General features: G+C 37.7%; 1 protein-coding gene across 1 annotated transcript in view; it reads left to right on the forward strand.

Moving 5' to 3' along the window:
- MYBPC1 (myosin binding protein C1) overlaps positions 1 to 14,759 on the forward strand; it is a 68,843-nt gene that overhangs the window by 31,969 nt on the left and 22,115 nt on the right. Inside the window, exons 6-16 of the mRNA XM_083860135.1 lie at positions 341 to 489; positions 846 to 963; positions 2,405 to 2,456; positions 4,002 to 4,058; positions 7,686 to 7,852; positions 8,949 to 9,081; positions 10,673 to 10,797; positions 11,506 to 11,611; positions 11,910 to 12,076; positions 12,691 to 12,853; positions 13,584 to 13,690. Of these exons, the coding sequence (XP_083716261.1) occupies positions 341 to 489; positions 846 to 963; positions 2,405 to 2,456; positions 4,002 to 4,058; positions 7,686 to 7,852; positions 8,949 to 9,081; positions 10,673 to 10,797; positions 11,506 to 11,611; positions 11,910 to 12,076; positions 12,691 to 12,853; positions 13,584 to 13,690 (1,344 nt within the window). The remainder of the gene's footprint in view (positions 1 to 340; positions 490 to 845; positions 964 to 2,404; positions 2,457 to 4,001; positions 4,059 to 7,685; positions 7,853 to 8,948; positions 9,082 to 10,672; positions 10,798 to 11,505; positions 11,612 to 11,909; positions 12,077 to 12,690; positions 12,854 to 13,583; positions 13,691 to 14,759) is intronic.

Consider the following 14,759-nt stretch of genomic DNA (forward strand, 5'->3'; position numbering starts at 1 on the left):
ATCCAAGACAAGCTCAAAATCTAATAATTTACTGAGCATAATGGTAAGAGGTATAGTTTCTAGAGAAAAAAGCTGGTTATTGTGATACTGTTGGCTGTACTGTTATTGGTGTATCAAGAAGATCTTATGCAGGGTAGCAGCAGAAAGCTTCCAGACCCAAAATCATTAACCTCTGCACCACTGCAGTACTTTCATTGTCTGTGTGACTCCATCCGACTCTTAATCTTATGGTAGAACACATGGAGGCTGAATGGAGCAGAAGTGAAAGAAACTTGTAGAGATGCAACTGACCAACCACATGTTCCTCAACAGCTGTATTATTCTTTTCTGTTTCTGAAAGGTGGGAATATTACATTTATAGCCAAAGTAGAAGCCAAAGATCTTCTCCGAAAGCCAAATGTCAAGTGGTTTAAAGGAAAATGGATGGATCTGGCCAGTAAAGCGGGGAAGCACCTGCAGCTGAAGGAGTCATTCGAGCGTCACACTAAGGTGTGTCTTTACCTTCTCTTTGTGGGGGCAAAGCTCCAAAGAGAGCTTAAAGATCAGTTTAAGACAACAGATAGAGTTTCCAGAGCAGTGGAGTCCAACCCTGTATTTCCCACATTGATTTCAGTGGTGATCTCTGACCCTCTATAGAAGCAGATTTTCTGCTCTCCTAGCACAGGACAAGGAATGGTGGGGAAATCAAAATTTTCCAATGCCATTTCTGGGTTCCAGTTTCTTTTCAGAGCCTGTTATTTGAGTTATTCCTTGTTTCTGGTGCATGTCTGAAAGACTCATGTTTTAACTTCTGCTTTGTGCAAATGCGTCCTCCACATTAACAAACAACTATGCTTGATTTTTAGATTCATACATTTGAGATGCAGATCATCAAAGCTAAGGAAAACTATGCAGGGAACTATCGCTGTGAAGTATCTTATAAGGACAAATTTGATAGCTGCTCTTTTGACCTTGAGGTCACTGGTAAGGTTCCATTTATATTTGTAAAGATTTATAAGGATTTCTTTTTTTCTTCTTTTCTTTTAAAATTTGAAATGACACTTTATTTTGTTCAGACCCTTTAAATGAAATAATACTTAAAGTGAATGCTTTTAGCACAAAGCTCAAATTTTCTTGTTTCTGTAATTGATTGTATAAATGAACACTGGGATAGATACCATGAGACATTTATCCAAAATTAGAAAAGCTGGCAGGTAAACTCAAATTGAACTCAAATCAGGCTCTGGCACATAAAACTCAGGGCTTTGTGTGTGTGCTTAGAGGTCAGCAAGGTGGGGGCCAGCCTGGTTCCATCCATTCACTAGCTGTGGATCAGAACCACTTAATCTGATTCAGGCTGTCTGTCCTGGTTTAGGGCAAATTTGGGAGGAAACCTCTGAATGGAGTTCCTCTGGAGAGCAAACCCAAATGACCCTTCCCCCCAGCCGGTCCGGGAAAAAAATTTCCTCAGAGAAAAGTGGGAAAAAAATTTATTTAACAAACAAACTGCCCACAAGCATAAAGAATTAATAATATGAAACAATAAAACCTCTCACTGCTCCGAAGAGAGATGGCAAAACTGAGAGAAGTCCTTACCGTGAGTTAGCTCAGCTTTCTCAGCTCTATCAGTCCCAGTCCCTTCGGCACTGGAAAATGCTGAGGTCCAGGCCCCGATGGGCCACAGGTGCAGCTCCTGGTGCTCCTCTGGACTTTTCAGTCCAGAGCAGATTTAAACAGTCCCAAGAAAAAGGAAAAAAAAAAAAAAAAAAAACCAGTCCAGGAAGCTTCTTTGCCTCAGTTAGCTAGACTAACTAAAAGGAAAAAAACTCTCTGGCTGCTGTCTGTGCATCCGATGAACACACAGTCCAAGGACGAAGAAGAGATGCAGAGGAGTGAACAGTTTTTCAAAACAAACTGCGTACTTCTTCTTTCCCTGCTCACTCTCAGAGCCAGTCTTAAAGGTACAGAGCACACAGCGCACACAGAATAGACGACTGAGGATACAGGCGTCATAGCCATCTTAGGACACTGTCCCAAAGAGGTAACTCACACAAGGGTAATTCACTTGAGAATCAACATGAGTCTGTAGCTGTGGAGGAGACTGTCTCTGTATCCTTCCTCTGCTGCTGAGAGTGCAAGATGCCAGCAGGGAAGAAAGCATAGGAAGTGAGAAGACAAAAAGTCCAGAGCCTGTGAATAAAGCAGGAAGGGGAACGGAGAGAACTGCAGAAAGTACTTCAGAGAAATGTTACACTTAGCACTGAGCATTGAGCATCTTTGCAGGAATCAGAACCTAATGCCAAAGGGGAAGCACAAATGATAGTCAGTTATCAGGAAACTGAACAAATTCCATATTCCAAATCCCACTGATTACATTAATGATTCAAATTATCTTTTTAATTCCTGTATTACTGTTATTTCATAGAATCTTCCCAAGCTGCTGCAAACATTGACATCAGATCTGCTTTCAAAAGAAGGTAACTTCAGTGATCCTATCAAGCTCTTCAGTAATGGATACTGGTAGCATGCACAGAACTTGTGTCAGACAATTGTATCAAGTACTTTATAAAACTGTTTTTATAAATATAGACTAAAGAAGTGAGATTTAGAGTAATTGGTTGGTAGAATGAAATAGTTACAACACATAGATACTAGATATGATATTAAATACCCTACTGTGAAACTACAAGTGTCATTAATTTAAAGGAAGATTGAATATTTAAGTCAATTAAATATATGTTGCTTTGGAGGTTTTTAAAAATGTATTTTCATTCACTAAAATATTTTACTGCGTGTTTCTTGAAAGCTGTCAGCCACAATATGAAAGTTCCTGGTCCTAATCCTGCACTGATTAAAGGCAGAGAAAAAAATCCACATTGATTTCAAGAAGACAGAATCTGGCTTTGTTACCTTACAGTAAACAGTAAATACCATCAGTAAGGAAAAACAACAAATAGTATAGTACAGAGAATGTAAGATAAAGCATTACGTCTAAAGGTTTTTAACCTTTCTGATAAAGTAGCAATTCTAACTAGTACAGGTGTCATCCTTTTGTGATTAAATATATTAAAAAATATATAGAATGAAAATATTTTAAAATAGGTAATGAATGCAGTTTGTTAATTTACAAGTAAAGCTGTAATTCAGAGATAACTTTTTATTTTGAGGCCTTTAATTTAAAGATAAATACAAAAGATATTACATTCAAGGTGCATTTCCTTCTTTAGCACATTTTAAAAAATGCAAAAACTACTCTGCCCAAGCAGGTGAAGCTATCTCAGTATTTTCTGATTTTCTAAGTAATATTGTGCATGTAAAATCTTGATTAAACATTGGCTTCATTTCAGTTAAAATTTACACTATTTTTCCCTTTTTACAAATATTTGGGGTATTTCTTTTGTCTATATGTGGTCTATGATAAGATAATTCTGCTGAAGATTACATCACAGAAAGAAATGCACCTTCATAAGACTGTGATTCTGTCTATGAAAATGGACCATGTACTGTTTTATTCTTTTTTATAAATGTTTTCTCCCTTCATTTAGAGAAAGGTTAAATCTTTAAGGTTAAGTACTTTTCAACCAGTATTTGAAAGAGCTATGCATTGTTAAAAGCATCACCCAGCAAAGCAAATCTTTGTTTTGTATTCACAGCAAGAGATCAGCACCAGCCCTTTGTTTTGTCCACTACGGAAATGAAAAACAAAGCTGGTTGTGTTGTCTAGCTCCCATTTGTTTGTGTTACTGAAATTTAACACAAAACTTGGCAAATTTATGTGCTCAGTTACAAAAATTTGCCATCAAAGTATAAGAAGAAGCAATACAAACCTTTGTGTTATTTTTCACAAGTGCCTACAGAAACATAATCTGTGTGAAAAAGCATACAAGTTTGTGTTGATTTTATACAATTATTCGTGTGTCTGGACAGTGTTGAGTGTATGAGATGTGTAGAGCATTTGCAATGTGTTTTGTCTTAATCTTCCTGTATTAAACAAAGATTTGATCTTTTTTTGTTAATAACAGTGGTGAAGGACAAGAGGATGCAGGAGAACTTGACTTTAGTGGTCTCCTGAAACGTAGGTGAGAACCAAGTGATGCAGTGAGCAGGTGTGGATTGCAAACCCTTAGGTTCACACACAGAAACCGTCAGGTGTAGCATTAATAACTCCTTAAGAATTTTGTGACCTTTCAACTTTTAAATGATTCTAACTATTATTATTATTATTCTCATAGTATAATATGCAAATGTTCAGTTAATTTTACCTCTAATTGTGCGGAAAAGAAACCTCAGATTTGAGTGTGCTGGGGAAAAAAGTGAGCCTCAGTCTAAAGAGGCCAATAACGTTTAGTTCACTTGCTATTTCTTTTGTGTTTGCATGAAAGGCAGAGGGGGGAAATTTCCTATACAGGGATGAGCAGTACAGAAAATTGAATCTGGTGCAACAGTAAAAAAACTGCAAGGTGCAAATTTATCTTTGTGGGTACATTTTCACTTGATTTTATAAGCTTCCTGATATGAAAAAATCATATATCGTGTTTTCAAGTCATAAATGTTGGTATAATTCTTTGCAGCATTTTTTTAATATGTCCACACAAATGTTCAGTCATGTTTTATTTAGCTCAAATGTTTTGATGGAGAAAAACTGGGATATATGTTTCTCTGATTTGCATTGAAAATCTGGTGTTATGATATGTTATATCGTATCATATCATATTATATAGTTATGTCTCTAGTTATCTCCGATCTTAAACCCAGTTTAGTCTTTTACCAGATTAAGACAAGGTAGTTAATTCATCTTCTTTTAAAATCAAACAGAGAAATTCGATATGCCATGGAAATCAATGGTAGCTGATCACATCCTTTATCTCAGTGACCACTTACTCTGAAAGAGGAAAATCTGTAGTATTAATTACATTAAAAGGTCATAATGGCTCATTGGGTATGAGGGTGAGGATAACATTCAAGCAACTAAAGCACACAGGAAAAGCTGAAGCTGAAAGTAGACAAATTACCTGGACCAATTCCAATCTACCAGGTCTTTGGTTTTTCAATCTTCTCATCCCTAATTAGGATCTTTAGTTTGTCTTTTCATCCTACTAGTAAAACTTGCCATGCCAGTTCTCATGACCACCTGTGTGGTGTTTCAGTAGTAACATCAGAGTTGCATGTGAGAGTTCTTGGTGTTTTTGTGGAAAGATAAATGTGATTTAAGATTATCACTTTATTAACAATTAACTCTTAAGATCTGTAAGATAAATACTGTACAGCCATATAAACATGGTATACCTCTTGTGTGTTTAGTGGATAAAGGAAATGTTTAGTTTTTAGACACCATCATTTGACTTTGGTCAAATTGGTTCACCTTGCTTCAGGCCCTGAAATGCAACCTCCTATTTCTGAGCTTAATTGAATAAATTGTCAATTAAGCCACAGTGTGGATATTAATATTCATGTGTGTGGATATTAACATCCATTATTACGAAGACAAATCCATGGTTTCATTTCAATTTGTACAACAGGCAATGTTGGAGGTGCATTCTTTCTCTTTTTTTATGGTTGTATGACCAAGGAAAGACCTAGAACTTTTCCCTTTTGGTTCATACTACTTGAAACATGTTTTTTTTTAAGGAAAAAACAAGCCTAAATGCATAGAATCAATATACTGTCTATTTTCTAATTTTCTGCTGGTCAGCAGGCAGATGTATCAACTCCTATCTCAGTAAGCCAAACCATGAATGCTTTGTCAATGTAGTCGATCAGTAGCAGCATGAAATTCCAAGAGGCACAAGATCTAAAAACCTCTTAAATACTTAGGTCCTTGGTTTGTTTGTTTGTTTTTTGGCGGGGGGTTGGTTGTGGGTGGGGTTTTTTGTGGGTTTTTTTGTTGTTGTTTTTGTGTGTGCGTTTGTTTTTTGGTTGCTTGGGGGTTCTTATGGTTGTTTGGTTTTGGGGTATTTTTTGGGGTACATCTTGCAACAAAATGCACATATTTAGGAAAGAGGTCTGAATTCCTGGCCAGGTCAGTCTGCTTAGGAAATACCATGCTCTGTTTGGCCTCTGGCCCCAGCTCAAACTACTGAGGTCTCAGAACAAAGCTGGCTTGCTCTAAGCATCAGAATTTGTTCTCCGGTTATGCAAAAGGAGAACAGGCTTGAAATTGATTCTTTCAGTCTGGTTGAAAATCAGGATCCTCATTCTCAACCTCTGCCTGATTTAAAGGGGAGCTTTATTTTGATTCCCACGGAGTGCACATCTCCTTGGCATGGGCAGACACTGGCAAGCAGCCAGTCCTGGGTGAGAACAGTGCTGCCCCATGGCAGGGTCTCAGTTTTTACAGGTGTTGAGGGCTGATCACCATCTGCCCCCACACAGAAGGAATCTCACTGAAATGGGAGCATTTGCTGTGCAGTCACCCTCTGGAAAGCAGGAGCATGGATAAAAGGAACAAAATATAAAATTACATACCTGAGATTGTCTACCTTAGCACTGCTGCCTCAGAATTATTGTATTTGAAAGACTACTCAGGGAGAACCTCTCTTACTTTTTGAAATAACAGACATATTATGAAAATTAATAAATGTCATGGACTAAACAGCAAAGTGGTTTCCATGGTTCCTCATCCAACCATGCAGAAATTCTCAGGAATCTTTAGTGCTATTTCTGTACATGTCAAGGAAATTCCTCTCTTAGACTCCATAAAGCTCAGCTCTAACAGTGCCTCACTGCAAAGATGGCTATATTTTTTATTTCTCAAAAGTACTGATTTTATTAGATAAGGTAAATCAAATTGGAATGATCCTGGTTTGATCCAAATGATTAACAGGAAGAAAAATCTAGATTTCTTCTTCAATTCCGATATTGTTCTAGCAGCGCACTTTTTTGAGCTAAATTGTCAATCTGAAAAATTATAATTTTGTTTAGGATGCTTCCATTGTTCTATTATTTAATGGCTGCCATTGTGAAAGTAATTATACTTTTCTTTATTGGTTGTCTTAGCCAGGAGTTGCAGATAGTAAATACAGTATTGAAACTTCTGTGGTGATTTCTCACACAGACCTCTGAAAACATTTCCTGCTCTTAAGACTGAGATACACATGGAAGTGAAGAGATCCATCCTTCAAGTCCAAGCTGGTGTGGAAATCTCCACTTTCTATTCATTTGAAAACTTTAAGTAATACTGAGAAGTACTGGTGTAAATAAAAGGAGACACAGATTCCCCTGTATTTCAATGTTCTGTTGTTAGCCACCCCCAGTAGCAGTTACAAGGACTCAGGGTTTGAAAACATTTTTATGTAATTTTGAAATGTACAGATTAGACTCTGGTGCCAACATAAATTATGATTTATTTCACTCAAGTTACAGCAGATAAAACTGATTTAAGTGGGATTAGCCTGTATGCTATTACATTTTCAAACTGTATTTTTTTAAGCATTGAAGCAATATAAAAATTCTCATAACTGATTGTATCAGAAAAATTCAAATTCAAATGCATTCAAATTCTGCCTTGAAGAAGTGTAAAGTAAGGTGTGAATGTCATTCTGAGCTATTCCACTAATACTGAATGAAATAAAAAGAATATGATGGTAGCCTTCAAATTTTGGTCAAAGCATTTCTAGCCTCACCATATATTCAGCTTCACCCGTTTTTTTATGGTGTGATAAAGCCTCACTGACTCTTCCTCCACAATTTTATTTTGCTGATGTCAGGGAGGTTAAACAGCAAGAGGAGGAGCCTGAGGTGGACGTGTGGGACCTCCTGAAGAACGCGAATCCCAGCGAGTACGAGAAGATTGCTTTCCAGTACGGCATCACTGACCTCAGGGGAATGCTGAAGCGGCTAAAGCGTATGCGCAGGGAAGTGAAGAAGAGTGCAGGTACGGATGTGGCAGAATATTCCTGTGCTCATTAGTCACACGTTTTAAGTTCACCTTAAAAACCCAAATATGTTTCACTTCCACACAAGGGAACTTTCACACTACAACTCATTACTGCAAGGAGTTAGTCAGAAGGCAGCTTTGGTCCATGGTGGAAATGCAAACACCTTATCCAACTCAGTGCTTGCCTAAAGCATCCCTCCCCCTCAGACAAACACTGGTTCCATCTGGAACAATGTCCCCCAGGTGTGTGGAAAGGTGTTACATGATCAAACAATACAGAAATTAGACCTTGTGTTACCATCAATATCTTCTGCTCTAAAATGAGGTCACTCCAAACACATGCAGTGTTTGCTCTTCATAATCTTGTTTTGCACTTAACCTCCATTACTCAGAAATCCCAGCTGTACTACAGACCCTACACTCTGCACTGGGTGAGGATGTTCAGGCCTGTCTTTCTGCATCTACCCTACTGAATAGTATGAGAGATGTAATTACATACAGAAATATACATATACATGTGTATATAAAATACATCTATATGCCACAGGATATGTTTGCACACACATATAAATACAATACACTGCCCATTATACTATTGTGACACCTACTTGTTCCTGGACAGCATTTCAAAATTGGATGCAGTATATACTCTGCAGTGTATTTGATGTGCCACTGGTTTCCTGGAGATGTCCCTTTTATGTAGGTGAAGTCCTCCACAAATCCAGCTGTACTCAGGTTCCTGATACACCCTCTCTCCTCATCCATTACCTCACCTCATAACATACATTATGGTACTACACATTAATCTTTATGTATTTAATTTGATGCATCTACCCTGTCCTATTTGGAATACAGTCACACTGCAAAGTCTTGAATAGATACCAGCTTGAACTTGGTCAGGATAGCCAGGTCTGCACAGCTTTGTGCTTATTCTAATGTTTCTAGATGATTCCAGGCAGACCAGTGTGAGAATATGCATAACTTTGTGTACATATATTCTGACAGCTTTGATGATATTTATGTAATGTCATTTCAGCATCCATATTCTTGTTTTCTGATCTTATTTTATAATAACATTTGACTTCCACAACAGCTTTTGCCAAAGGCCTTGATCCTGCATACCAGGTGGACAAAGGAGGTAAAGTAAGGTTCATGGTGGAGCTAGCAGATCCAACCGTGGAACTCAAGTGGTACAAAAATGGCCAAGAAATACGACCAAGTGCAAAGTAAGTGATCTTAGCATATATAAGCAATAAAATGGATACACATGTACTCCCTTGAAAAGTGTGTTGTATAGATCTCTCTTTGCTCAGGTTGCACCAATTTTATTTCTGAATTTCATTAGATGTGAAGAGTATGCGAATGATGCTATATTGCCAAGACTCAGAAAAGTCCACTGTAGGCTAAATGTAATATAGATTGTCTCCTTTGTGTCAAGACAGAAGTCTTTGAGATCCTCAAAAAAAGTGGCAGAATTTCCTACTCAGTCATTTTTCAAAAATTGGGAAGCAGTGGGAGTAAATAAATCACTTGTCCTTGGTCCTGTGTCTGGAGGTAGACATAATCTTTCTACAGTAATTGTGTGCTAAATGCAGAGATGTTGACATCACACACCCACCTGGCTCATAAACCACCCAAGAAAAAGGGTGTGAGGTTTGTCTCAGCTTCCACCCTGTTAACTTTAACACACTGAAGTCAACAATCTGCACCATCAGTTATGAGCAACAGCTCTAGTGTACACAAGCTTCTTCACCTGTACCACCTGCATATTTGTTTATTCTCTGACTTTTCCTAGAAGAAGTGCAGGGGCAGACATTTGAGTACATGTAGAACAATGCCTGGAAGTTGACCCCAGTCCTTTTTGAGGACATAACCAGCTTTTACAACCTGCTGCAGAAAACCCCATTCCACAGTCAGATACAGCCAGGGAAGGTGAAGATATGCATAACAATGTAATGTTCCTCAAATGTTTCTCAGCAGCACAAAATCCTAGACAGTTTTTCCTCTGACCAGGTTAAAAAAAAAAAAAAAAAGTAATTAACAAAAAGCCTTTTACAGTAATGAGGCAGATTTCCTTCATTCTGTTGAAGTCAATAAAGGATTTTGGTTAAAACTCCTGATTGACAAAAAAATGGATAATAGAGTACCTTTTCTTTAGCCCTTATATCTGGCATGCCGAATTCAGAGGTGTTTTGCTGGCAGCTCTATGGCTTCCTCTCCAGCAGAAGGGGTTGGATTGAGTGCTCCAGTGCATTTCTACCAGGCTGCTGAAGCAGCTGCCATATGCTAACAAGCTTTGGTTATTTCAAACCTGGAACAGATCTAAACTGGTGACATAAAGGTGAAAGGCTCCATATCCCATTACTGATATCTTGTGCCATCTGGCCTACCAATAATATTAACATCTTAGCTTTGGCTATTATTACACTTCACAAAAATGTTGGAATGAGTGAGGGTGTCCTCTTACTGGTTATTTTCAGCTTTACTCATCTAGAGTTTCAGACTCCATTTTATTTGCCATCATTTGACTCCAGCTTCTTTTTTTTTTTTTAATTTCTTCTTTTCATATCACCCAGACCTGGGATCTTGGAACAAGCCAGAACCAACTTATTGTCAGTCTACACCACAGCTCTTTTTTTTCTAGAAGTCTATAACAGCTCTGTTGAAACTTGGAAATTGCTTCTAAGGACAATTTTCCCAGTACTATGTAAACCCCAGAAATTTTGCCTCAAAAAATCCCTACAGCACTTTCTACGTGAAACAAAAGGGGTCCAGAAGTTTTGCTAATATGTCTTTACTGAATTCCTGTCCAAACAGATACATTTTTGAGCACAAAGGCAACCAGAGAATTTTATTCATTAATAACTGTACGATGACAGACGATGCTCGCTATTATGTGACAGCTGGTGATGAGAAATGCTCCACAGAACTCTTTGTGAGAGGTAACTATGTCAGCTTGATGCTGTTTCACCTGCCCTAAATTCATGTGGCTTCTTTGGCTGCAACAGAAATTAACAGGGAGGATCTGGTTTGGTATATTTTTGAATTTGTATTAGCAGCTGTTAGGATCACTTGGTATTTCTGTGATCCCAGGCCATTTTTTTTTCTCATCCTGTATTTAGCAGCTTAGTTAAAACCCTGAAATGGGGGTATAGTTGACTTGATACTGTGCATTAGGATCTAGTGGGGCTGTGGTGCCCTTCAAAATTTTAAGCCATTTTGGAGATCTATGTCTCCATAAATAGCACTGGCTTCCCCTAACACCACACTTGGTACCTGAGGACTCTGGTATTATCCAAGTGCCCTGAGATCAGACTTCCTAGAAGCCAGTTTTCATTCCATTTGCACTGATTTGAGGGAAGACTATCAACAGTCATGAATGGGAGGCCATATCTTCACTCTCTTTGCTCCCATGATGTTGATTACCAAAGCAAAACCACTATTAATATGAATAAATGTCACTTTTATTGAGCAAATTTCCTATTAGCATTCTAAACAGCAAAACTTTTCAGATTTAAGGCAGAAAAGGCAGCACTGATATTCATATTAGAACTTGAAAGTTATATTGCCTTCTACAACATAATTTAGAAAATCTTTTTCTCTTGGTTTTCCCTGTCAGATTATAAATTTGTTATTTTTTCTTTCCAAAGATCCTCCAATTTTGGTGACCAAAGGCCTGGAGGATACCAGCACCTATGTTGGTGAACGAGTAGAACTGAGCTGTGAAGTGTCTGAGGATGATGCAAACGTGAAATGGTAAGACAAGATTTAAACAGCTTCCATGAAAATAAAACCCAGAAGCTTTTAATCATGGGCAAAATGTGGGCAGATTTTCCTACACCAGTGAACCTGAAAACCATTAAGAAAATCTCAATAAAACTTTATTCAAAAATATAGCAACACCAAAAATACCTTATACATTCATAGATGACTTTGTTCACCTTTTCTAGTGCCTTATAGTCTTGTAAAGTCTTCTCTGGGAGTTTCAGCCTATGGAAGTCTTGCTTGCACAGGACTTCCTTTGTAAAAATAAAAATTCTTTATTTTCCATTAGGTTTAGAAATGGCGTAGAACTTTCCGATGATCCTAAATCTCGGTATCGAATTAAGGTTGAGGGTAAAAAACACACTTTGATCATAGAGGAAGCTGCCAAAAATGATACTGCAACTTACTCAGTAATGACAACTGGAGGGCAGTCAGAAGCCAAGCTTTCAGTTGACTGTGAGTATTATCCACCTTGATCTTGAATTCAAATGTCACAGTGTGCTGGCATACAGAAATTAACAATTTTCTTGCATTTCCCTGGGGGTTGAAAAGGAGACTTAACTTCCATACCAATTTTTTTTGCTGTAAATTTTCAGAATAGTGACTTCTCTTTAGACACTCTTTCCAGTAGCAGGCAATGAACTAGTTCTGCTTGTTAACTTCCTGTCACTCTGTTAAGATGGAAAACAAAGCGATCCATCCAAAGGTACAATAGGCCAACAAAGTGAATTGTCATGGGAAATATCTGATATTCTTCAGTCCTTTCAGGTTTTCACAGGAAAGCCAGACCTAGGCATATGACTCTGTAGCCCTTTCCGCTTTGTTTGTGCAGTATCTCTTTAAAGTGCTTGTGTTTTTAAACAAAATGTATCTAAACCATCCTCTGAAGTTATCTTTCATTATGCACAAATGTACATTTTAATTTGTAATATTCATGCTGCTCTTGACTGTTTTGTACAAATTGGCACCCTGACCAATTCATGCTGCTTTATTATCAAGTTGGAAATTATCCCCCATGGCTAATGATCTCCATCATCTTTCTTTAATGTACCTGCTTCTGTGTTCCTAAGTGAGACCACTGAAGATATCACTTGCATTAGAAGACCAGACTGTGAGGCTGGGACAGGAAATCCACTTGAAGTGTGAGATATCTGAGAATGTGGAAGGGAAATGGTACAAAAATGGGCAGCTGATTGAAGCTAGTGACCGTGTAAAGCTTTATCACAAAGGAAGGTAAGCCTTTTGTGTATTGACTTGGCTTTTGGTGGAATGAAGCAGTGGAGATGTATGTGGGTTACTTAATGAAAAAATTATCTGCTAATCAAGCCCTATCCCTCAAGACATATTTATTTCTGTCACTTTAAAAGCCATGTCTCCTTGCTTCCTTTAATCTTGTATATTTTAGCTGTGGAGGACAATAATCAAATCCTCAATCCAACTAAGTTCAAGCTAATGATTTTTCTTGCCATTGATGTTGCTGTGGGTATGTGATATTAAGCAGAAAAATAAAATTGTTAGACACTATTAAAAATATACAGCACTTTTTCTGTTTTCTTTCTATGCCTCTTTTTCTCTCACAAAGATGATCCAACAAAAGTCAGAATATGCCCACTATGGGATCACCTACAGACTTTTTCTTCAACAACCAAATTGCAATTGAATAGCAGCAGGATAGAATCCCCTTGTAAAAAAAGATTACACTCCTGTATCTTTCTTGTTCTGTGTTCAAACAAACAATATTAAAATTGGTCACATTATTTGATGGTTATCTCAATAATATTTTGTACAAGGCACACAGTATTTAATCACCTAAAATACTACTAGGGAACCAGCAAAGGACTTTTTTTGTCACTAATATTACATACTTACACAGATTGCCTAAAATTTTCACAGATTTTTCCTTATCTCTTCGAGTGGTCTTCAAAATTAATTTACATTAATTTCTTTTTCAATTCTTTTACAGAATCCATAGATTTGTTATACCAGTTTCTGCTGTTGATGATGAGGGTGAATACATGTTTGTGCCAGATGCCTACAACATTAATATTCCATGCAAAGTACATATTGTGGGTAAGTGTACTGCACAGTGACCTGTATAGAACATCTTTCTGTGACCTTTGGGAATTAAAGGCAGTCTGAAGCATCCCTGATTGCAACCACTTTGTATCCTCTGAGCAGGCATCCACCAGAGAACACAGACCAGCTGCTTTGGCAAAGTGCAGTTGAGCTGCTGGGAGAGTCCTTTGCCTGTGCTCAGGATCTGCTCATAGTTTATCTGCTGGGGGAGCTCCTGGGGGAGGCTTCTTGAGGGTCAGTTCCTAAACCTAAACCACTATGAAGAGTTTCTGTAAAACACCTGCTGCTACCCACTTCTCAGATATACACTGCTGTCTTTAAGAATGGCTTGCTAATATTGCAAAATGTGATTTAGTTTGATAAGAGATTTGTAGAATAAGCACATATTTACCTATTCACTAAAAACACTAAATGCTATCTAGAGGGAAAAACTGTTCTGCCCAGCTTTGAATCATTCAGCAAAGCAGAAAGCTTGTTAGTGAAAAGTAAAACAGGGCATTGACTATTCCCACAGCAGTGCCTCACCAGCTTCTAACTGCAACCAGCAACTTGGAAGTCAAAAAGAGAGGAATATAAATGACCAAAGATTTAGAAAACATATTTTTTAATTGAACCTGAGAGATGTGGGATATCTGTATTAGAAAAAGTGTTGGTGAGATTTAGGGAGACTGAAAAGGGAAGTGGTACTAGAGGGGAATGACCATTGTTAAATTTCTAATATGTTTTTAAAAGTTACAGGAGGACATTAATCAGTTGTTCTCGATACACACAGTGTATAACAAAGGTGATCATTTTGTTTTCAGAAAAGGATTGGAGTTAATAAATTTTTAAACTGTAAGGACTGTAAGGCTGAAGTGTGGTTAAGTGTGCCATTAAAAAGTGCACAATTGAAATTCTCAAGAGCCACTTAGAGGAAAACGCTCTCAGAAGTTACCTGAATATACATGATTCTGCCTCAGGGAAACAGTTGTGGGGTTTTTCATATGGTCTTACTATTCCAAAGTGTCAGTAGTACTATGACTTCTTTTTCATCAGGCAACTATTTTCTTGAATAGATTTTTTT

This window comes from Zosterops lateralis (genome assembly GCF_965231275.1).
Source record: "Zosterops lateralis genome assembly, chromosome: 4".
Lineage (NCBI taxonomy): Eukaryota > Metazoa > Chordata > Aves > Passeriformes > Zosteropidae > Zosterops > Zosterops lateralis.